This window comes from Lissotriton helveticus, chromosome 7 (assembly GCF_964261635.1).
Source record: "Lissotriton helveticus chromosome 7, aLisHel1.1, whole genome shotgun sequence".
In the NCBI taxonomy this organism is placed as follows: Eukaryota; Metazoa; Chordata; class Amphibia; order Caudata; family Salamandridae; genus Lissotriton; species Lissotriton helveticus.
The window spans coordinates 1,272,493,333-1,272,516,673 of record NC_136068.1 but is presented as its reverse complement, the minus strand read 5'-3'; the positions used below and the strand labels follow the sequence as shown (position 1 = coordinate 1,272,516,673).

The 23,341-nt window shown below is 45.5% G+C and overlaps 1 protein-coding gene across 1 annotated transcript in view; it reads right to left on the bottom strand.

The window, feature by feature from the left end:
* Positions 1 to 23,341, bottom strand: part of LOC144770174 (proton channel OTOP2-like) — a 253,371-nt gene that overhangs the window by 110,901 nt on the left and 119,129 nt on the right. Inside the window, exons 3-5 of the mRNA XM_078654480.1 lie at positions 6,786 to 6,922; positions 5,098 to 5,156; positions 1,805 to 1,956 (exon numbers count right to left, since the gene is read on the bottom strand). Of these exons, the coding sequence (XP_078510606.1) occupies positions 1,805 to 1,956; positions 5,098 to 5,156; positions 6,786 to 6,922 (348 nt within the window). The remainder of the gene's footprint in view (positions 1 to 1,804; positions 1,957 to 5,097; positions 5,157 to 6,785; positions 6,923 to 23,341) is intronic.

Below are 23,341 nucleotides of genomic sequence, written 5' to 3'. Positions count from 1 at the left end.
CTCCATTAGGGCGGAGGAGCGTCGCCTCACTACTTTCTCGCAGTGCGAGAAGCAGAAATATAAAATGGTATTTTAAATACTATTTTATGTTTCTGCTTCTCGCGCTGTGAGAAAGCAGAATGGTATGCCTGGTTGGGGACGGGCGGGTGGGCAGGTCGGGGAGGAGTTTGCCCACTGTTGTGGGCCCTGACCGTTTGGTCGGCGTCATGCGCATTCTACATTTTCTCTATGTATGCATGCAGCCTACATAGAGAAAACTACCTCCCTACAGGCACACGACTGGGGGCTAGCTGCACCAATCACAAGGCTTTCATTGCAGCGTTGTGATTGACTTAGAGAAGGGGAGGGAGGATGCATGCTTCCTGTTCCAGGGAAACGTGGGCGCGGGACACTGCCAGGAATAGAGGCTGTGTCGGACCCAGTAAGGTAAGTTTTTTTATTTTTGTTTAAACCCCCACCTCCAGCGCGAACTCCAGTGCGCCCCCCTCATTCGCTAGTCATGCAAGTCACAACTGCGAAATTCCTGAAATTACTCCCGTGTAATTTAAATTTCACTCACGCCATTCTGAAATGAAAACTTGAGGGCTGTCTGCTCAGTTCCACACAAAACTCCACAGGGTCAATGGCCAACCATTTGTCAACATGCTTCTCTCTGTAGCACCCCTATAACCCTTAATGCCTAGCCATGCACCTCCTTCAGCCCAACTTCCACTCACAAGGCTTTCTCTGGAGAAGTGTCGCTCAATGGTTAGAGCGGCAGACCCTGATGCAGAGGTCTGGCCCGGACCAGGGTTCAATTCCCGCCTCGGCGGATCTTGGGCTCAATCTCCCCGGACCTGATAATTCCCCCCTCGGTGCCTATTCTAAGCATGGGTCCCACTCTGCAACTCTGGGCAATAGCTTGCTTAATCTCCACAACGGCCATAACAGCGCTAGGATGCCTGGCTTCACTTTGGGAGTGCCCAGGAGTGGGCACTTCACAGGGAAAGGCTAGGAAGGGTTCCACAGCGGTATGTGTAGAGCGCCTTGATACCCCTTTGGGGGTGATACATGCGCTATATAAGCACTACTACATTTACATGTACTACATTTACATTTACAAGTGCGTGATCTACATGGCTATCTACCTATACATGCACGACTGCATCTACATCTTACCCGGCATGTTTGCACAAAAGCATTAACCGAGCTACGGCACCTCCTTGACCAACACTGCCCAGATATGGGTGGCAATGTGCACTCCAGGCACCTGAATACAACTGCCTCTAAAAGGCCGCTCTATTTGCAGACGTATCCTATACAATTACTGCTAACTTCACATAACATAACATAGGATAGATTTTCACAAGTGACACAACTTTATGTATTGGGGAGACATCTGTCCTGCTAAATCCTATCTTCTTTAGGAAGGATTATTTTTGCTTCTTTAATGCATTTACGTTGCAAGATCTTGCACACATATGCTGTCTACTGCCACACTCTTCTTTCTTATGTTGACTGCTTCTGGCCCTGCAACACCATCTGTATTAAAGAACATATTTCAGGGTCATGAACAGTTTTTCTAGCCCCTGCAATCTTGTCTCTGTATCCTGGAAGATGTTCATGTCCCTATTAGCCCCACATTTGTTTCATGGGGATGATCTTCTTGGCCGTCTTGACCCCCTTTCACACCCAGGGGGCTGTGCCTGGTTCTTGCTGACGCCATATAGGTTTGTGGATTTTTTCTTTGCTATTGAGGTTGCACCAATATTATTATATATATCTTTACCTCACAGATGTGGTGAGTAGTAGAGGTGTTCCTTACCCTGTATGATACTTTCAACTGTGAAGTTTTCCTCATCAGTATAGTTATGTTTCAGGTGCTCCAACAGTTCTCTGGTCAAATGGCTCGATTCGTCGGTCACTGTGGTCATCCAGACAGCAAGGTTGGTGGCGAGGACAAGCATCAGGCCACATCTGGTTAGGAGACAAGGGAAGGGAAGCAAGGGGTAATTATGGATGTAACCGCAAGATAGAAGTGCTATGTATCCCAAGAGTGAACATCAAAGATTTGTATGCTTTTCTAAGCAAAGCACATTTGATGTTGCTTGAGATCTAAACATGCTCAGATCAAGGCAAGCAATACCACACAAATACTGGGGCCAGAGATCTTGGCACACAGCCATCTTGGTACCACTGGTAAATAGTCAAATGCGGAGGGGGGTGTACAAGCAATTCCTTACTTATAATGGCGTCTGACCTGTGTGATCTTCCAAGTAATCATATTAAATCAAATATTTTCCAGTTCTTTCTTGAGCTAATGTATCTCTCCGTGCACAGGCTCTCGATGTTGGCACAGTCCACTACAAGTTTCCCTCCTAAGCACAATCTGGCAATTCTCTGGATTTAAGGTTCAGATTTCAGTGTTTTGATAACCAATTCTTGATTCAATGATCCACCTATCAAAGACCCTTTTATTTTCACTATCAATTGCGTCCTCTTTGGCACTTTCCACACCTCACCACTAAGTAATCCACAGGAGGTCTATCATACTCCTAGAAAGGCCAGTCCCACTGTCCCTCCAGGCAGTAAACCAGATCCCACTGGCGAAAGATATCTGTGACTACCCCTGGGCGTTACTGAAAACAAAAACTAATACTTCCATGTAAGCCTTTAAATATCCCTAGGGAAACTAAGGTGGCATTTCCACCCTCTGTTCTCATGCTAACTGCAGACCTCAGAAGCTACTTGTGTGTTTGAGTGCTTTTTTAAAGCAATCTGATTTACCCTGCTTACCTTAGATCCTCAGAGCCATAACAGATCCACCTTGGCCAGATGTCTCAGTAGGGGCACGCATCTGAACAGTGAGGAGTCGCTGCCCGGAGTACATTCAAGGGGTGTTGGAACACTCAATTGCGTACATTCAAGGACTCAACTGGGTGCATTTAAATGATGTGGGGACACTACCGAGGTGCATGTGTGTGGGGGAGAGCATGACCTTTGGTGCACTTGGTGGAAGAGGCACTCTTGCCTGACTACATGCAAGAATTGGGGGAGAGTTACCTGCATGAGACTGGGCGTGCGAACACACATCTGAACATTTTTGGTCGGTAGTCACTGTGATATATTTGAGGGAATGGGTGGGTTGCCTCACTGAGTGCATTTGTGAAGAAATTAACTAGGTGTGTTTACATTTAGAGGGGTACATTCAAGGCGCATGAGCCACACATCTTGCTACATTTGCGGCACAAGGGCACTCATAGTGTACATTCGGGATGTGGTACTGTCACCTTTCCATGCTTTATAAAACTCCCACATAAAAACATACATACAAAAATAAAGATATAAATAAATAAGAGACACACACGTTGATGCATTTGGTGAGTGAGAGACACTCGCCTTGTTATGGTGGGTGGCAACACTCACATGATTAGAATGATTGGGGAACACTCACCTGAGTACAATGGGCAATAATGCTCATCTTGGCTACCGTGATCAGGGGACATTCACCTGATTGCAGGGGCCACTCACCTGATTGCAAGGGGCAGGGATACTCATCTGGTTACAAGGGGTATGGACACCCTGGTTACAAGGATTGAGGGAGACTCACCTCTTTACAAGGGCAAGGGACATTCACCTGCTTACAATGATCAGGGAAGCGCACCTGGTTACAATGATGGGAGGAAACGCATCTGGTTACAAGGGATATGGACACTCCCCTGGTTACTATGATCAGGGGACACTCCCCTTGTTACAATTGCCATGGACACTCACCTGGTTACTATGATCAGGGGACACTCCCCTTGTTACAATGGGCATGGACACTCACCTGGTTACTATGATCAGGGGACACTCCCCTTGTTACAATGGGCATGGGCAATCATCTGCTTACAATGATCAGGGAAGCGCACCTGGTTACAATGATGGGAGGAAACGCATCTGGTTACAAGGGATATGGACACTCCCCTGGTTACTATGATCAGGGGACACTCCCCTTGTTACAATGGCCATGGACACTCACCTGGTTACTATGATCAGGGGACACTCCCCTTGTTACAATGGGCATGGACACTCACCTGGTTACTATGATCAGGGGACACTCCCCTTGTTACAATGGGCATGGACACTCACCTGGTTACTATGATCAGGGGACACTCCCCTTTTTACAATGGGCATGGACACTCACCTGGTTACTATGATCAGGGGACACTCCCCTTGTTACAATGGGCATGGACACTCACCTGGTTACTATGATCAGGGCACACTCCCCTTTTTACAATGGGCATGGACACTCATCTGGTTACTATGATCAGGGGACACTCCCCTTGTTACAATGGGCATGGACACTCACCTGGTTACTATGCTCAGGGCACACTCCCCTTTTTACAATGGGCATGGACACTCATCTGGTTACTATGATCAGGGGACACTCCCCTTGTTACAATGGGCATGGGCAATCATCTGCTTACAATGATCAGGGAACGCTCACCTGGTTAAAAGGGGCAGGAACACTCTTATGGTTACAATGAAATGGGGACATTCGCCTGGCTACAATGGGCAGGGGCACTCAGCTGGGTGCAATGGGCATGGGCACTTACCTAGTTACATTGATCAGGGAATACTCACCTGGTTACATTGATCACGGAATACTCACCTGGTTACATTGATTAGGGAACCCTTACCTGGTTACAAGGGGCAGGGTCTACTCGTATAATTACAATAATCAGGGGCCACTCACGTGGTTACAGAGGGCAGGGACACTCACCTGATTACAATGGGCAAGAACGCTCAACTGGGTACAATTGGCAGGGACACTCACCTGGGTGGAGTGGGCAGGGACACTCGCCTGGGTACAATGATCAGGGAGCACTCACCTAATAACAAGGGGCAGGGACACTCATATTGTTACAGTAATTGGGGGACACTGACCTGGTTACAGTGGGTAAGGTAACTCCCCTGTTTATAATGGGCAGGAACACTCACCTGGATGCAATGGGCAGAGACGCTCACCTGGTTGCTATGCCTGGGGAAACGCACCTGGGTATAATGGGCAGGGAAACTCACCTGGGGACCATGGGAAGGGACACTCACCAGGTTACAATGATTGGAGACACCCACCTGGTTAAATTTTGATGGATCTGAACGCAGTGCTTGCTGGACAACCAGAGAAAGTGAGTCTGTGAAGAAGCACAAAAACTGTATAAATATAAAATGTGACTTCTAAGGCAACAGCAGGCGTTTTCTAAACTTCAGAGGCAACAGTAAGCATGTGTTGTCTATTCCTTAAGGAGGAGAGAGGGAGCGCGCTAAGCATATTATCTATTCCTGAGGCCAATATAACGTCTCTGATTGTAAGTTTGTCAAAATCCAGCTTCTTTCTATCACACCAGAGGAATACCAATGCCCAGGTGCACTTTATTTATCTGGAGTGTGATAAATAGCACCCATTCCGAGTTTCTGGTGAAAAACGTGCAGAATGTGTTGCTCACCGCACCCAAATCTGCCTGATAGGGTAAATACTGTAAACTTTTCACCTGTTAAATTCTGGCAGGTTTAGCCTGCTGAATCTTAATGAAGTAACTTCAGCTCCGACACACCTGAGAGACGAGCAACGTTCTGGAACCAGAAACACAAGGCTCCAGTTTACTACGGACGAACCCGCCCGTTGTTTTCCGCATCACCATCCTCTACTGATTATTCTACGGCCATACCGGCCCACCTGAACCCCGTACCGGGTTGGAATTAACACCGGTCTTCAAATCCTGATTCATAGCGCTACAAGCCCTGAAGAGTCCCAGGCATTGACTTGTGGACGAAACACGTGTCGGCTGGCGTTGTTGCTTTTACATGAGAATCTTCATAAAATCACCCCTATAAGAAAATCAACCGGTGTCGACCACATCTTTTTCTACAAATGTTTTATATTCTTTTTGATCATACATGTGTGCCCAGGACTGTATAAATGAATCTTAATGAAGGCTGGGCTATTTAATGTACCCCGTTATTACTGTTTCCTTTTAATACCGCCCAACTCATAATGTTGACGCCTACACAAACGGGTTTATGCAGGAACCCAGACCCACTCGTAATAGACCGTATTGTTTTTTTAACAGCTTTTACCATCAAAATCAAAATCCTGCTTCAATGTAATACTTTGACATGAGTGGTGTTAACTGATGAGCATAGTGACAAATATTCAACTTCTATTTTTAAGACTAGCACATTAATCCCCGATCAGGGCCATTGCAATAGTTAATAGAGCAAGGACAGACACTTGTCTTTCTGAACGTCGTGGGTCACGGTTTTCCTTGAAATATGTTGGTAAACATTTGGAATGAGGAGCATGGTCCAGATAAGTTAGCTGAAGAGGGCTTATTGGGACTCACTGACTAAGTGGTGTTGGGAAAAGGCTGTGTAACAAGCATTTAATGCATGGTTATGTTAGCTCTGTGCCTGTACAGAAGAACGGCTATGCTACATGTTGCATGTGTCTGACAGGTAGAGAGATAGAATGGATGAGCTTTTGTGGTGAGTATTGGTGTCTTTTGAGTCTGTGCCCCACTGCCCTTACCCTGAGACGAAGCGCATGACGGACAGCCGAACCAGCAGATATATTGGTATTGGCTCCTAAATGAAGGGCCATGTGAAAAGGACTGTCCTCTCTCAAAGGTCAAAATAGGCTTTATTCGATTTTAGTCATTTAAAATCACAAAAGCATGCATATTCATATTGAAAGGATAAAAACATTTGATAAATACATTAGTTTAAAAAGTACATTAGCTATCAAAAAGACTGTCCTCTCTCACCTGAACAATCACAAACACCAGCTGGATCACAGGGTAGACGATCAAGAGCGAAGACACACAGGTGACGTAGCCCATGTAGTAGCCGATTTTGAACCCATCCAGTAGGAGACTGCAGATCCCGAAGATGAGGAGGCCACCTGTCCAACAAGGCACAAGTGTTATCCACTAGTGTCCGGTCCACATGAGGGGCAATCCCAAACAATACCACAAATTATGTTTCTGTACCTTGGGTGACAACATCTATTCCTGGAGAATGTGATCAATCAATCAATCAATATAGCTTTATTCGATTTTAAATCAAAAACCATAAAAGCGTACAATATAAAACAGTGAAAAATAAAACATTCATACAGCAATACGTAATATCTACAAGTTAGAAACTTTTACCCAACCCATGGGAATAAGTTGCTTAATTGTAATGTATTATACACAGGTCAAGATTTGGTCAATCAACAATTAATAAAAGTTCCAATACTTAGGACTATAGAGCAAGGATTTCTGATGGTTATGAGCAGGGAAACTTCTGCCCATTAGCATGTTGGACCCTGACTTTAGACTGGATTTGGGGTACCACGATATTCTGGGGTAGAAATTGTGCAGGTCCCAGACGGAGATTAGGCTGTTTCCCACTTGAGGTGCGCATGTACACAGGTACGGGACAATATTTCTCTGCCTGAATCTAACAAGAACTAAGTCACCCACAATATCTTTTTGGAGAGAACCCAGCCAACCCACTCTTCTAACACTCATTATTGTGCCCACAAGGTTGGGTGGCAAGGGTCTATTGGTGGTCAGCCAAAATTTGACCTTGTTCAACAGGTCGTGTTGTCTCTCGATATTGCCTGGGGGAAGTTCTGGTACTCCTGCGAGGACGCACACAAAAGGAGCTGCCTCCGGGGGGAGGTGGATGGAAGTAGTCTTGTTATTGTGTGCACCAGGAGCAACAGGTTGCGAGAGAGTAAGTGTGGAGGAGGGACTGCAAAGTGTTAGGGCTGGTACGTTAGAGACTAGTGGTGGAGTTGAGTCTCTTATAACTTGCATGGGTGGCTTTGGGTCTTTCGAGACGGAAGGTGGATCAGGACATTTGGGTGTTACAGTACTTTTGTTAACTGGCAAGGTGGACTTGGTGGACTTGATGGTTTCTTCTAGTCCCATCAGCGTATCCCCTAATGTGGTTATTTTGTCTAACAGTGGTGTTATGAGGGAGCTGACCAGGTGATCAATAAGGGATAGTAGATCCTTTTGAAAAGAAGATGGTAGGACAACTAGTTTCTCAGCAGTCTCCGGAATCATGGATAGGTTGCTTGTAGGAAATGTAGGGCTTAAGCACAATTTAGGTTGAATCCCCTTGTTGTTTGCCCCGTTACAGTTCCTTATAGGGGATAAGAAGTCATGTATAGCAGGACTTTGGACGTTTTGAGTGATTTCTTCATTAGCTAATGGGAGATTGCAAAGAGCTGGCAGCTTCAGATGATGCACAAAAGTTTTCAATAAGGAGCGGCGAATTCACAAGGACATGTGTAGATTTGCATAGGAAATTTAACTCTTCTAGCCACGAGGGCGCTTGGTCCACGATTACTGGTTGTAAGGTCGCAATGGGCGTAGTGGTATAATCCCCCTTGGAAAACATTTTGTGGTGTCAGTCCTAGGACAGAGGCAAAGTCAATAGATAGTACGATGAAATATAACAGATGTGGTTTACCTCGTCTAATCCTGGACTCACGAAATCAAGGTGGGCGGCCCCGTCCCGTCCTCCTTAGGCCTCTGAGGGCCTTAGAGGGCCCGCCCTTTGCCCGGGCTTCGTCCCGGGCGCCGACCCGCGCGCGATCCCGCGACGCGGTGGCTCGCGCTGTCCTTAAGCGCACCTCCGGGGGCGGGACAGGAAACACGCCTTGCTAGGCGCTGGGGGTGCTGGGGGATGTAGTCCCCGATGTGCCGCCTCGCCGCGATTTTCGGAAGCGGCAGGGAGCCTGGTGTGTGTTGCTGCAAGGCAGCGCTGAGGCTGCAATGGTGGTAGTCAGGAGCCAAGAAGAAGGACGACCTCCCAGGTCAGTGTGGCCCAAAAGTCCCCCGCTCCCCCGGGGCTCGTGCTGTCCTTAAGCGCACCTCCGGGGGCGGGACAGGAAACACGCCTTGCTAGGCGCTGGGGGTGCTGGGGCATGTAGTCCCCGATGTGCCGCCTCGCCGCGATTTTCGGAAGCGGCAGGGAGCCTGGTGTGTGTTGCTGCAAGGCAGCGCTGAGGCTGCAATGGTGGTAGTCAGGAGCCAAGAAGAAGGACGACCTCCCAGGTCAGTGTGGCCCAAAAGTCCCCCGCTCCCCCGGGGCTCGCGCTGTCCTTAAGCGCACCTCCGGGGGCGGGACAGGAAACACGCCTTGCTAGGCGCTGGGGGTGCTGGGGGATGTAGTCCCCGATGTGCCGCCTCGCCGCGATTTTCGGAAGCGGCAGGGAGCCTGGTGTGTGTTGCTGCAAGGCAGCGCTGAGGCTGCAATGGTGGTAGTCAGGAGCCAAGAAGAAGGACGACCTCCCAGGTCAGTGTGGCCCAAAAGTCCCCCGCTCCCCCGGGGCTCGCGCTGTCCTTAAGCGCACCTCCGTGGGCGGGACAGGAAACACGCCTTGCTAGGCGCTGGGGGTGCTGGGGGATGTAGTCCCCGATGTGCCGCCTCGCCGCGATTTTCGGAAGCGGCAGGGAGCCTGGTGTGTGTTGCTGCAAGGCAGCGCTGAGGCTGCAATGGTGGTAGTCAGGAGCCAAGAAGAAGGACGACCTCCCAGGTCAGTGTGGCCCAAAAGAGAATGTGATCATCTCACCCAGGCCCTGTGGCTTATGACAGAGGTAATCAAATCGTTGTGGTCCAACTCACACCAGAGACCCTCTCAGTGCATCAGTGATTCTGTTTTAATTAGAACAGTTAATTGTGTGTTCTTGACGTTTGTCATCGCAACCCAGTTAATCACAGGAGTCAAAATTGATCTACTTAAGTAATTGAGTCTTTTAAATAGTTTTAGGACTGACGTAGGAAAGCTGTACACAACAATGAACAAACGATTTGCCACTCATTAGGAGTGGCCACCCTTTTTTTAATCCCTAATAGAAGTACTAGTTTGCATAGAAATTCGGAGCCACCAGGTTAGTGGTAATTATTACACCCTCCGTAATATTCTCCAGGTGAATTTCGACAGATCAAACGTGGAAATTTAATGGGACGGGCAATGCCAATACATACGAATTTTGGTAAAGAAGCTACCAAGATCTGCATCTTGGTCGGTCCTAATTTGTATGTATGAACCTCATGAGAACAGTTATTTATTGCACCCAGTAAATACTGATCTCTAGGATATCCAGTTTTTATTGGGTGATAAAAAAATTCTTTCTTCACTGGACAAGCATAATGCAAGTCTTAGTTTCGAAATTCCAGTGTTAAAGCAAAGACTCTGCTACAACAATAACATCCAGTAGCTTACATCAACGTACATCAAAAAATTATCCATCCATCCAGGTACCTAGCGAACTAGCTATCTATTACAGAGTTGGCAGGAGCGACTGCTGTTTTAGAAAGGTCTTAGGTTCCACAGAAGAGGCGACTTTTGTCTTGTTATGCCTATACCGCAAGACAAATCTGCACAAACCTTTTTTTTTTAAAGAGTAGATCTGGGTTAGTATCGGGATGTCAAGTTTCCTGCAGATCCAAACAGAGGGCAAAATGAAAAGGGGTTGAAAGGAGCATTTTTCATTTTAACTCCCATAGTAAACTTTGCTCGCCGCTACAGTAAAAGCCACTGAAGAGAAATACACAAAAATTGGCAAGAATGAAGGGCTTTACTTGGAGGATTTCCTTTGCTTCACCTGATGTATACCTATTAATAGTTTTTACGATATTAGCATTTGGAAGGTGTTGGGCAGGCTTTGAAGAGTTAAGTTTATTGAGACAACTTGACAGTTTAACATATGTTTTTGGTTTTCCTATAACTTTAGCACTATTAAACGAATTTGCATGACTTTTTACAAGTACCTAGCGTGTTTAGCTTACACTTGGTATTTCTTACAACCAATTAGTTTTTATTGCTTTTGCGAAATTGTAATACAGTGCAAACACATTTCTTAGAAGACATCTTTCTAACATATCAATTTTCCTCCTCGTCATGATTTTTACATCTGCATACCTCTTGTATTCCAAATTTCCCCAACCTCACTCTTTCTGTCCCACAAATTTCAAGATAAAACAATCCTGGGATATCTTCTATGAATATGTTAGAATTATAAAGATCTATATTGCCTACGATGGTGTGACATTCAAACATTAATTCTTTGAGCTGTTCATGATCAAGAGCTTGGTTTCTTCGCTCGTTGAGTAGGTTGAGTGCATGTACTCTCAGGACCAATTGTCACGGTTGAAACATCATTCATTTCAGAGCTATGTTATCAGCTGATTCCATGTTTCTTCAAAGCCCATGATTTGGTCTTACACCTCTTCCAGGAGTCTTTCCATTGCCGTTATTTGTAAGAGTCTTAAGTGACAGTTTGGGATGGGGGAGATTTTTTTCTTCCAACCTGAAGTTAGTGGATCTTTGCTGCCCCCAGGCAGTTCCATATTAATAGGTGTTCCACTTTCATTTGATATTCTTACTGCACTGAACCTACTCACCCATATAGAAAAATAAAGTACATTCTAATAAATTATTTGAGGCCAGAATGGCAAAAATATAATAATTAGAACCGGATATATGTAATTTTTAAGATTTAAGTCAAAATAATGCATAAAAGCACAAAGCGGCAACTGTGGGTTTCTGGTTGTGCCGGACAGGGACAAAGTCTCAAGTTCAGACCAACAAGAGGGAGCATGGGCCCGATAGAGGGACCATGTTAGGTCCGCTGAACAAAGCACCTTAAATTGTCACTGCGGAGCTTTGCGATATCACACGCCGTGCATGTCGCGCAGTGGCAGTTACAATAAAGTTGAAGGGCTGTAATGCAATAGCCTGCGTTTGTGTCGAGGATGTCACAGAGGGGCTTGCGTTATGAAGTTCTGCTTCGAGGATACATCCCGCAGCGGTGGTACAGAGGAGTTGTGGGCTGCAAGGTGATGACCTGCTTTGTTTTTGAGGATGCCTTCGACAAGGATGCCTTGCACAGTGACAGGGGTTACGGGCTGCGATGCGAGATTCTTCTTCAGGGATGCATGTACAGTGGGTGTTCCAATGTGAAGTTACAAGGACATGCATCATGCTGTGTCAGATCTTTCCACAGCCCACAGCTGGGCTGGTAGGGCACCTTCAGGTTCACTTCCAAGGGTTCAGAACTAGGGTGGCACCACGTGGAGTGTAGGACTCACAGCAGACACAGTCCAGGTGCTAGGTTCCAGGTGGTTGGAGTCTTTTCTTTCCCAGAGGCTCTGATCAAGAAGCAAGCCAGGCAATTAGCCGCTGTAGTCACTCTGATGGTCCAGGGTTCAAGATGCATGTTCACTCCTTGATCAGCCAGCAGGTAAGCAGAGCAGCACAGCAGTCTTTCTGAGTCTTCCGTAGGTTCAGAGGTGCACTTAGGAGTAGGGTCTGAGGGTCCCATATGTACACCTGAAGGCAGCTTTGAGGTAGGCAAAGGTTCTGTAGGTTTTCACCCTAAGGTGCTTGGAATTTCCTGCCTTCCTACTCTGGCCCCAGCTTGTTTGGGCCACAAGCGACTAGTGTCAAACTCTTTGTGGGAGTGCTCAGGCAATGGCTTTGCGATTTGCAAGTATGGTAGGTGACAGCTCCTCCCCACTGTCAAGTTAGAGATGGCCCATCCTGCCAACACTTTTGTCTCACTGTCTGGTAGCAATACAAAAAGACCAGCTACACCTAGTCATGTGATCCAAGATACAGGCTGCAGGCACCAAATGGTTAGGAAATGAAAATGCCAACTTTCTAGAAGTGCCATTTTAAGAATTGTGACTTAAAATCCACCCTTACCATTAAAAAGAGTTTTACATTACAATTCTTTAGACACCAAACGCGCTTTTGCTAGTTGCTCGCAATTGAAAGTTTTCACTGGGAGATGTAGAGCTGCAGTAGTGAAACACGAATTTAGAAGTTTTTCACTACCTGGACATGTAAAAGTTAATGTACATGTCCAACATTTTAAACATTTTATATACACTACGCCCTGAGTTGAGGGCTGTTTAGGACCTATCCTAGGGGTGACATAAGCACTTTAGCACTGGTTAGCAGTGGTGAAGTGTGCAGAGTCCTAAAGCCAGCAAAAACGATCTCAGCAAAAGCAGGAGGATGGAAGAAAAAAAGTTGGGGGCAAACCACGCCAAGGATGTCAGGAAAACACCACCTTATAGTGAGACTCTCTGCCTGCAATACTATGTGAGTTCATAGGGATGTTTGCCACAAACATTGTCATTCAGCTTCTTCTGTATTCCTTCCCAGCACTCCCTGCTAATTTCTTTTTCATTGTATTTGTGGTATTGAACAAGGTATCTATTAGGATGTCTGATAGGGCAGGCATGGCACCTGCTCTGCCTTCAGTAAGTTAAACATGTTCTTTATTTTTCTTAGGTTTCAGTTGGTCTCCTATTTTAGTCACCTGATTGAATCACCAGTGTAAATGCAACACTGTAATGAAGAGGGTGGCGATGAGAAGGCAATCAGTTTTGTGTCTTTGGTTAATTCATCCCATATTGTGAGCCTAGCATGTTTTCAGAGACTGGTCATATTTTAGCTTTCAATTCAGGTCCCACATAGTTATGCCTAACAAAGCCCAGTCCATGTGAACCCAGATTTGCTCGGTGTTCCTAAGAGACCATTCTTTTGTAACATGCAATTATGTGCATAATTGTGTAAGTAGTGAAGTCTGGAAGGGTTATGCCACCTCCCGACCTGTATTTTTATAATTCCTTCTCAAAATTGAAACTCATTTTTGTAAGTGTTTTAAAAATATATCTCTGGACCAATTTAGCAAGTGCTTGGAGAAGATACAGTACTCTCGGATATATGATAATTTTAGTTGCATTTATTCGTCCTATTCTTAGGAGGCAGAAATATGTCCTCTAGCGAAAACCTTTCTTTGAGAAGCTAAAATTGCAGGGTAAATTGCCCAGCAGAAATCAGACTGTTTTGGAGTTATCGCTGTCCCTAGCTTCTTGATAGAGCTGGTGACCCATCTTAAAAGAAATCAAGATTTTAAAGTGGGGTTAAATTTAGTATGGTCTCGTAGGCACTGAAGGGACGTAAGTCAACAAAACATTGTCTGCAAAAAATTGATATTGTTTGAAGTACCCTTCTGTATGCCCCTTATCTCTTTGTTCTAATCTGCTGCACAAATAGTTCGATACTCAAGGCAAACTGTAACAAGGAAACTGGTCATCTACGACGGGTAATCCTGCATAGTTTAAAAGGCTAAGACAATCGACATTGATCCTCACCCTTGGGTGCCTGATACGTCACCAGAATCTAGGCTTTACATGTGGGGCCAAACTCTATGGTCCTCAGTAATTGTGTATGGAACCCCCAGGCCATCTATTCCGAAGCCTTTTCAGCATCTTGTCACATCAGTATGTTATGTTGTTATGTTATGTTGGCGTCATTTGCTATAGCGCACGTATCACCCGGGGGCATCTTGCGCTGTTGCAGATCCATGACCGGAGAAGCAGACCAGGTAAGTTTAATAGAGATAAGCTTTTAGTTGTTTCCTGAATTTGCTATATGTGGGGATATCTCGCAGTGCTATGGGTAGGTTGTTCCAGTACCGTGGGGCACAATATGAAAAAGCCTTACCACCGGTACGGTTTTGACGGATTCGGGGTACGCACAGGAGGGATTGGGTACTTGATCGAAAACTTCGGCTGGGGACGTAGGTGGTAAGTTTTTTTTTAAGATAGAGTGGACCATTGCCTCTCAGGGCATTATACGTCAGGCAACAGATTTTGAAATGGGAACGCTTCTTCACTGGGAGCCAGTGCTGTTCCCTAAGCAAGGGCGCAGAAGGGGTGCCAGAAGGGCGGTTAAGAATAAGTATAGCAGCGGTGTTCTGGACCACCTGCAGCTTCGTCAGCAGGGTATCACCCACTTCGCCCAGTAGAGCATTCCCATAGTTCAGTCTGCTGATCACCATAGCCTGGACCAGGGTGGGGAGGAGGGGTAATATTCTGCGCAGGAGACGCATATTCTAATAGCAGGAGCTTGGGATGGCAGCAATATGGTCTTTCATTGTTAGGGCTTTTATTCCTAGGTTATTTAGCTTTTGTTTAGGCATAGGGGAGGCACCCAATTGATGGGGCCACCAGTCTTCCGTCCAGATGGCTGGTGCTTTACCAAGTAGCATAATCTCCGTTTTTTCTGGATTAAGCTGGATACAATTCTCAGTCATCCAGTTGCTATCATTCCGGCCGAGAAGCTCTCTTTCTCTGATTCTAGGTCTTGGCCCATGCTAAACATAAGCTGGGTGTCATCAGCACATGAGATGATCTTAAAGCCGAATTGCTCTGCGATCTTTGCCAGCGGGCCCATATATATATTAAACAGTGTCTGACTTAGGCACGATCCCTGAGGAACACCCTTGTCCAACTGCATTTTGCCTGAAGAATATGGGCCTAACATGATCATCTGTTGTCTATCTGACAGAAAATCCAGCAACCATTTTAGTGCTGTTCCCTGTATGCCGCTGGCCTTCAATCTGTTGATAAGTCGTAGATGAGAGATGGTATCGAAGTATGGCTGGAATAACCTTTCTCTTAGCTTTCTTGACCAAGTGGACAGGGCAGTGATGTTTTTGTGTATTTTTCGACCTTTTATAAAGCATGATTGAGCTGTGTTTGACAATGGGCAGCAGTTCTATTTGTATCGCAAGGATCTTCACGAATAAGTAGGTATCAATACTTAACAAGGCAATAGGCCTGTAAGAGGCACACAGCTTGGATTTTTTGTCTGATTTTAGAGTCAGTGAGATATTGGCTTCACTTATTGTAGGGATGATAATATTCCCATCTAAAAATGTATTGACTAGTGTCATTAGGTGAGTGCAAATATGCTAACAAATGTCCTATAGAAGGTTGCAATAAAGCCTTCCAGCTCAGAGCCATCTGCATATTCAGGGATGTAATTGCTGCCAAGACCTCTGACTGTATATATTGTGTTTATTGTTTGTCTTTCTGGGTCAAGTATAGTTTAGTAAGAGTTGTGGATCTTATGTATTGAGTTTGTTCTGCCTACAGACCTCCAATGTATCCATCTTTTCAGAAAAGACCTTGCTGGGCTCTACGAGGTTGGGCTACCAGTTACCAGGTCACCTGTACCTAAAATGGTGGCTGGTAGCCCAAAAAATGCCCCTAAATGAGTGTTAGGCTGCATTTGAGCTGTTAACCAGCCCAAAATGCAGAATGGCAGTCGTTGGATTGCGCCACCCTCCCAATCTACCCGGGGGCAGACATCCCCTTAGTCAACTGCCCTCTGAACCATCCATCAACGATATATCTCTTTTCCAATCTTTGCCTTAATTTATTCTCCTGTATGGACGTATTATTTCCCTGTTTATAGTTTGACTTTCCCAGGTGAAAAGATGCCAGATCAGGTTCGATTGTTGTTATTGTGTTGAGCTTGCCCCTTATGGCAATCACCTCTCCATGGAGATGGGCGGGCTATCACCTCTCCCTGGAAGGGGGCGGGTTGGCATTGTGAACTTCTGCCTCTTGGAAAAGTTCTTTTTTCAAGAAGATCTCTTTCTCTATCTGCAGATTCCAAAGGCTGGCTGTCTTTGTTTATTCCTTTCTTTACGTCTGCTCTAGCACCTGCAGCCAACGTGACATGGGCAGGCCTGTCAGAAGAAGCGGCCGCTTCATTATGGTGCAGAGTCCTACCAGATCCCGTCCTCTGAGAGGCTGCCATGATATGAGTATTATTAGTCCCTGCTATCTTCGTTGTGCCGGGCGGCCCATATATTTCAGACTGCTTTCTAATAGACTCCTCGTTACTGTCAGTCTTTCCGGTGTGGTGTCGGGCAGTCTACGGGTAAATCGCTCATCCTCCAAGACAAATATCAACATCCCTTATTTTCTACGTCACTCGCCATTCTTCCCCATTGACTGGCATGATGGTACTGTTATGTTGCGCATATTTCTGAGAAATCACTCGCCCGAGGCATGAGACCGAGCGGCCGCCCCTCTCCACACCGATCACCGAAGGTGGTCTCACCCAATTATATAACGGTTACACAGACGACGCAGTGCTTTTTTGCCAACTACGAAAGAAATTATGGATACCGCTGCTGCTTCTGAGTAAGCACGTAGCTTGAGCTCACGCTGCCTCCAAATACGGCTTCATTAACTTGGCTCCTGGAGGCCCTTTGCATTAAACTGCATCCATTCCTCAAGCTCACATTTCTTGTCCTGATGATGATCTCAAATCTTTGAGATCGAAACGCCGTCAACCGTTTATACAAAAAAAACTCCTTTACTGTTTAAATTTATCGTCAGACATTAGTTTCTGTTTGTTATCAATGCGATGTATATTTTAAATGTCACCTTCACTCGTCATATCACGCTTTTTTCACTTTCTTGTGAGCACGTGAACTATATTTCCAAAAAAGCTTTGATATATTATTTATAAATACATAATTTACTATGACAATCTGTGTCCCTCCTTACATTTAGAATCTGTCTACTGTTGCTCCTCTAGGCATTTATTCAATAATTATGCCATTTGCTGTAGGCTAAGTGATTAAGACTTTCTTAAATCAACAGCTCTGGCAGCTTTAGGACCTTTTGGCTTGACATGAACTACTGTTACCCCACAATACTATTGACAACCCCAGGTTCAAATATCGGGGCTCCCTTATTTAGCAGTGAATATTAACACATCTACATTTAGTTAGGCATTACAGGAACCCCTACTCCACGTGGCCATTAATGGTGATGTTAAGGCCACTTTCCTTTAACCTTGGTATTTTTCAATTTGTGAAGATCTGTCAAAAGACGGAGGGGTCACAGTTGAAAGGTAAGTTAAAACAAGCATTTCCAATGCAATAGGTTTCGCATTTGTTGGAGTTATTGACATTGTAAATGACATTGTTTTTTAGGTATGTTTTTTAAAGTGGAGTGATAATTTAAAGGACAAGAGGTGTGTAAACACACACTTTATACATGTAGTCGTTGCTTAGGAGAAGCAATGCTGCCAGTAACTGCACCTCTTTTACTGCCAGCCGTGCTTCTCATAAGCAAGGACCATAAGTTTAAAGTGCGTGTTTACACACTGCTTCCAGGTTTTGAAAACACAGAAATAAGTCATTGTTATTTACAATGCCAATAACTGAAACTTCTGCAAATGCGAGACCTATTGCATTGCAAATGCGTGTTATAATTATGTCTTCAATACTCTTGCTGAAATGCGGTTCAGGCACTTACCAGTCTTTGTTGACGAACTTCCTTAAGGTACTCCTCAAGATCTGAAAGATACTTCCCATGTCTTATTGTGAAATAAAATAGCCGATGTATTCTGACTCGCTCAACTAGAACAGTCTCCAAGAACTGCTGCAGCATGTTTGTACTCCGGGTCCAGAGCCGCCGCTTTAACAATTTCAAAAGGATGAGACACAGAGTGACGTCACTCAAGACATAAATCTGTGCACTGGAGGCTTCACGCACCGCATAATCCACCCTGCTATCCAGCAATTCCAGTGCAAGCCAGGGAGGCTTTACTTTATAGTGTAGTAAAGTGTTTCTTCATTTAAATAGACTGGCTTCAGCTGAGAATGTAATGTTCCTAATTTTGCATTTTTATATTGTTCTTTCGTTGTGCTATTTCGGGATAGAATTACAAAAAAATGTGACCAGTGAGCACTGCCGCACTGACGTCCTACTTTCCAAACGCCAAGAAATTGCAATAATGCACGTAAACACACGCTCAGAACTCTCATTTCATAGACATATATTTATTTATTTATATTTAAGTTTTAACAGGTACCACGAAGTTGTCCGAGTGCTTTAAGGCACTTTATATACGTATCATAAAATGTTATTCATGTTTTGAGGCTCGGGGCAAGTAAGTGATTTGCCCAGAATCACGGAAAATCTGCGAAGCCGGGATTCGAATCCGGTTCCATTTCAATGCGGCCAGTTACAGCCACAAGGCCACATATCCTTCCCTAAAACTAAATGAATTTAAAAAAAATGCTTTTTTATTCCTACCAAAAACTAGACTCAGTTCACCAAAACCAACCATCCACTCTGCCACCCATTGATCTATTCACTCTGCCATCCATTCTCTTTGCATCCATCCTCCACTCTGTTATCTTACCATCACCTCTGCCATTCATCGATCAACTGACATCCTTTATTCAAATTCATTAACTCTTCCATTCATCCACTCAGCCATCCATCAGTCTACTCTGCCATCCATCCATCCTCCTATCCTCTCTTCCATCCATCCATCAATCCACTCTGTCATTCACCCTCTGTGCCATCCACTCTGCCACCCATTCACCAGCCATCCACTCTGTCACCCATCCATTCATCAACTCTTCTATCTATCCATTCAACCACCCATTCACTCTGCCATTCATTCATTCATCCATCAATCCACCCACTCTGCTATTCAACCACCCATTCATCCACTCTGCCATGCATCAATCCCCCTCTGCCATCCATCCATTCTGCCATCCATCCGCTCATCCATTTATCCACTCTGCCATCCATCCTGCCATTCATTCATCAATCCATCCACTCTGCCATCCAATCATGGATTCAGTCACTTTGCCTTTAATCCATTCACGCTGCCACGCATCCATCCATTTACTTTGCCATCCATCCAATCTACCATCCATCCATACATTCATTCACTTTGCCACCCATCTATTCACCCTGCCATCCATTCATCATCCATCCACTGCGACTTCCATTCACTGATCTTTCGCCCACTCATCCATCCCTTTACTCTATCCTCCTATCAGCTGTCCTTTCACCTGTTCATTCACTCAACGATTCATCCATTTGTTCTGCCATCCTTTCACTTGCCCATCCACCTATCCATTCATGCACTCACCCATCCCTTTACTTTACTATACTTTCATGTGTCCATCCATCATCATTCACTTCTTTCACCCACTCATTCATCCACATATCCATTCATCCTCCTACTCCATCATCCCTACTTCCTTTTTTCTCACCCTTTTCTTCTAACATTCCTTCTTTCTTTCCCTGTTCTATTTTTCCAGCTGTCGGTTTTCGTCTGTGGCTGTGGGAGTGCTTCCGGTTTCCACTGAGACACGTTTGGTGTCCTTCTTGCGGGTCCACAAAATTTAATTAACTACATTTTTGCTTATTGCGGCGCTGGGGGTGAGCCTCGCACAACAGAGCACACGAGGACGGAGACGAGAGCAGAGAGACGGGCGGGGCGGCGAACATAGGAGGATATTTGACTTTTTTGGGGCACTGCATTCAATGTCGGGCATCGGAACGCTTAAGAGAAACCGAATGAACTAAAGCTTACCTAGGAGGACCTTCTTATGTAGGCGGCTTGGAGCGGTGGTGGTCGGTCTCAAACTAAGTGAGACTGGTGTTCTTAATATAGCTGGACTGTCTGCAGAAAATACATGGCACTCCAAGAATGCGTAGTGGTGGCGCGCGAGCGTGCGCCTGCGCATCACTTCTGCATTTTAAAAGCACAGTGCGGGGGCTGGCCCAAAATGCACAGGGCCTTCAATGGTGGCACTTTTGCCGCTACAATATTGACGGCCTGGCCCCTGGGACCAGGTGCGCGTGCACCTAGATACACGTGAGGTGTGCAGTGCACTGTGCTGCTCGACAGTGTGCTTAAGTGAATCCTGGGCTGGCCACTAGTACAACGCAGCTGACGCCCCCAAAATAGTGCCGCCTGGGGCGGACCGCCCCCCTCGCCCCCCCCTAGCTACGCCATTGCACAGATCTTCCGGTAAAATCTAAATCACGAGCTTTCAGACTGCAGTCTAGACAATGGTGCCACCGAGCGTGGGCATAAAAAATAAATGAAACTTCTCATCGTGAGGCACGAATGAGAAAGTTCCTTCCTACCGTTAAAATGTCGGCCGCCGCAGCCTCCCTGCTCCCAACCTTGGCTTCGCCTCTGGCGCGCCGCGGAGCAGCACGGGGAGACAAAGGCGCGCTCAGGGGGCAGGAGGGAAGTGTTGACGAGGCCCTCGCAAGTATGCAGCCATTGCCTGGGCTTGTCGCTTCCCTTTCAAGGTGTGTGCACTGGAATTACGTTACTCGGCTTTCAAAGAGCAGCAAAACAAGTCAGGTCCCGGGCCGCGCTGTGATTGGCTGACGTCACGGGGGTGTCCCGGGCCGGCAGCCAATCACAGCGCGGCCCGGGAATGACGTCACGGGGGTGTCCCGGGCCGGCAGCCAATGGCAGCGCACCAGAAACGCCCCCGAATCGCGTTTTCGAGAGAAAACGCGATTGACAGCCTCTGCCTCCCAATGGCTAGCCTCCATTTATGGAGCTAGCCAATTGGAAACAGAGGCTGTCCTAACCTCACTATTAAAAACAACAGATTTCGATCTGGGAGGGGCTTCGCCCCTCGCCAGGTTACGAAACCTAAAAAGTGGTCCGTTTGCTAATAAATGTGGCATCCTTTGACACATACATGCCAACAGAATGTTTAGTGATCTATGGGTGTGGTGGGTGGAGGTGCAGTTGAAAGGGAGGAGTAAAAATCATTGATGATTTGATAATAATAATGTTCAATACTTGGCACACACTTAGCATATTTAACTTACTCTTGTGTTTTTTTAGTTTTCTTTTATAATTGGGAGTACAGTACAGGGACGATAACTAAGTGCTATTTAATTAACCTATCTGATATCTTGGACGTTGTTAGCAAGTTAAGCCCAGTAGAGGTAGCCACCATATGCACTTGTTGTGACTGTATAAAAGGCAGCATCTAAAGTGCTACTTGTGTTCCTGATGATAAATCTGGCTCTCGATTAGTGTTTTCGGTGCTGACTTTTAATCAGTTACCACAGGTGAGTACATGGCAGCCAAGTCTAGAAGTTTTGGATGAAAACCCTGCCTTGACTTTATGTTATTTAATTTGTATTTGTATGGCACCAGCTCACCACCAATGGGTTACCCTGGCACTGAAAGAGGCAATTACCTAGAAGAGAGCCAGAGCTAAATAGGATCACTCCATGAAGAGGAACTCAGAGCTGCATTTAGGAGGACTCTCAAGAAAAGTCAGAAAAGGCAGCTGATTTTTGAAGGTTTTGAAATTAACTGTAAGACATGGGTGTAATGTGGAGCCAAAAAGAAGAACAAGCTACCACCCAATTGCTAGGCTGATTGGAAGACCTTTGTTGGTTTGCATAAGGGCTGTCAGTTCTACAGATAGTGTGGCCTGGTGGCATGAATCACTCTGGGTTCAATGAGGGGATTTCAGAATTGGGTTTAAAGAGGAATGGGGTAGGCGTTTAGGAAATATCCTTGCAGCATAGCTCTGGACGGTCTGTAGTGTCCTCAGGAGATATTCTGGGATGCCAACATATAGCATGTTTCCACAGTTGAGACGGCTAATTAGCAGTGCATGATGTTTTATGCAGTCCTGAAGGGAGGCAGGTAAAGAGCTTACGGAGCATTCAAAACACACTGATTCACGGTGGCAGAGTATCTAGACTGCTGCACCACTACCGTGTTAAACTCAATGTACTGGAAACTACAATACTGTTTCCCCTCATAAAACGTGCCCACCTCTAAGAACCATTAACAAACAACAGGGGCTGTCCAACCACCCTGAACCAGGGACAGACAATCAATATACCTAACAAAAGGTTCAGGAGAAGAGATCAGATAGGTTATCCAACATTATACATACAGTTAAAATCCAGAGGGAAAAACAGGGAGGGAAAAAATGAGAAAACAAGAAGCCTCTATGAAAATTGATATTTCAGATTTCCAAACAACAATATGATTTATTTAAGGATTAAAAAGAACATTTGCGCTCAAGACAGAAATGTTGGTAAACAAAAAAAAAAAACTTTTATCACAAACCAAAAACGTGGCTTAACAGTGAAACATTACAGGTATAAAGGAACAACACAGACATAAATAAATGTGTCCTTAAAAAGTTATGGCCACAAGAAGCGTAGACGGCGTTTCGACCGCTAAATTACTGCACGGTCATCATCAGGACTTGAAGTTTGCTTGAGCGTTACACAGCTGTACAAGGAAATATTAAAATTGTACAAATCATCCAGTAGATGGTGTAGGCTTCTTCAAAGGAAAAGACTAAGAAAGGTCAAGAAATTCACCCAGTGGCAGTTACAAGACAGAGAAAAATAATTAAAAAATAAATAAAGAAATGAAAAGAGTTTATAGACTAAAAGGAGAAGGGAGGGGGAAAGGGGAGGGGAAATGGGGGAGGGAGAGAGGGAAACTCCTCCCACACCAGTCGTGACACCGTCCACCAAGGAAATAGTAAATAAAAATCACCTTGCTGAAAAAGGAAAAATGGACCAATCATAAATTGATGGCTGTCCAGTCAATTCCAACTCTGTGATGAAACAAAAATCATAATGAAATCAATCTACCTGCGCCAATAAAAGTGCAGCA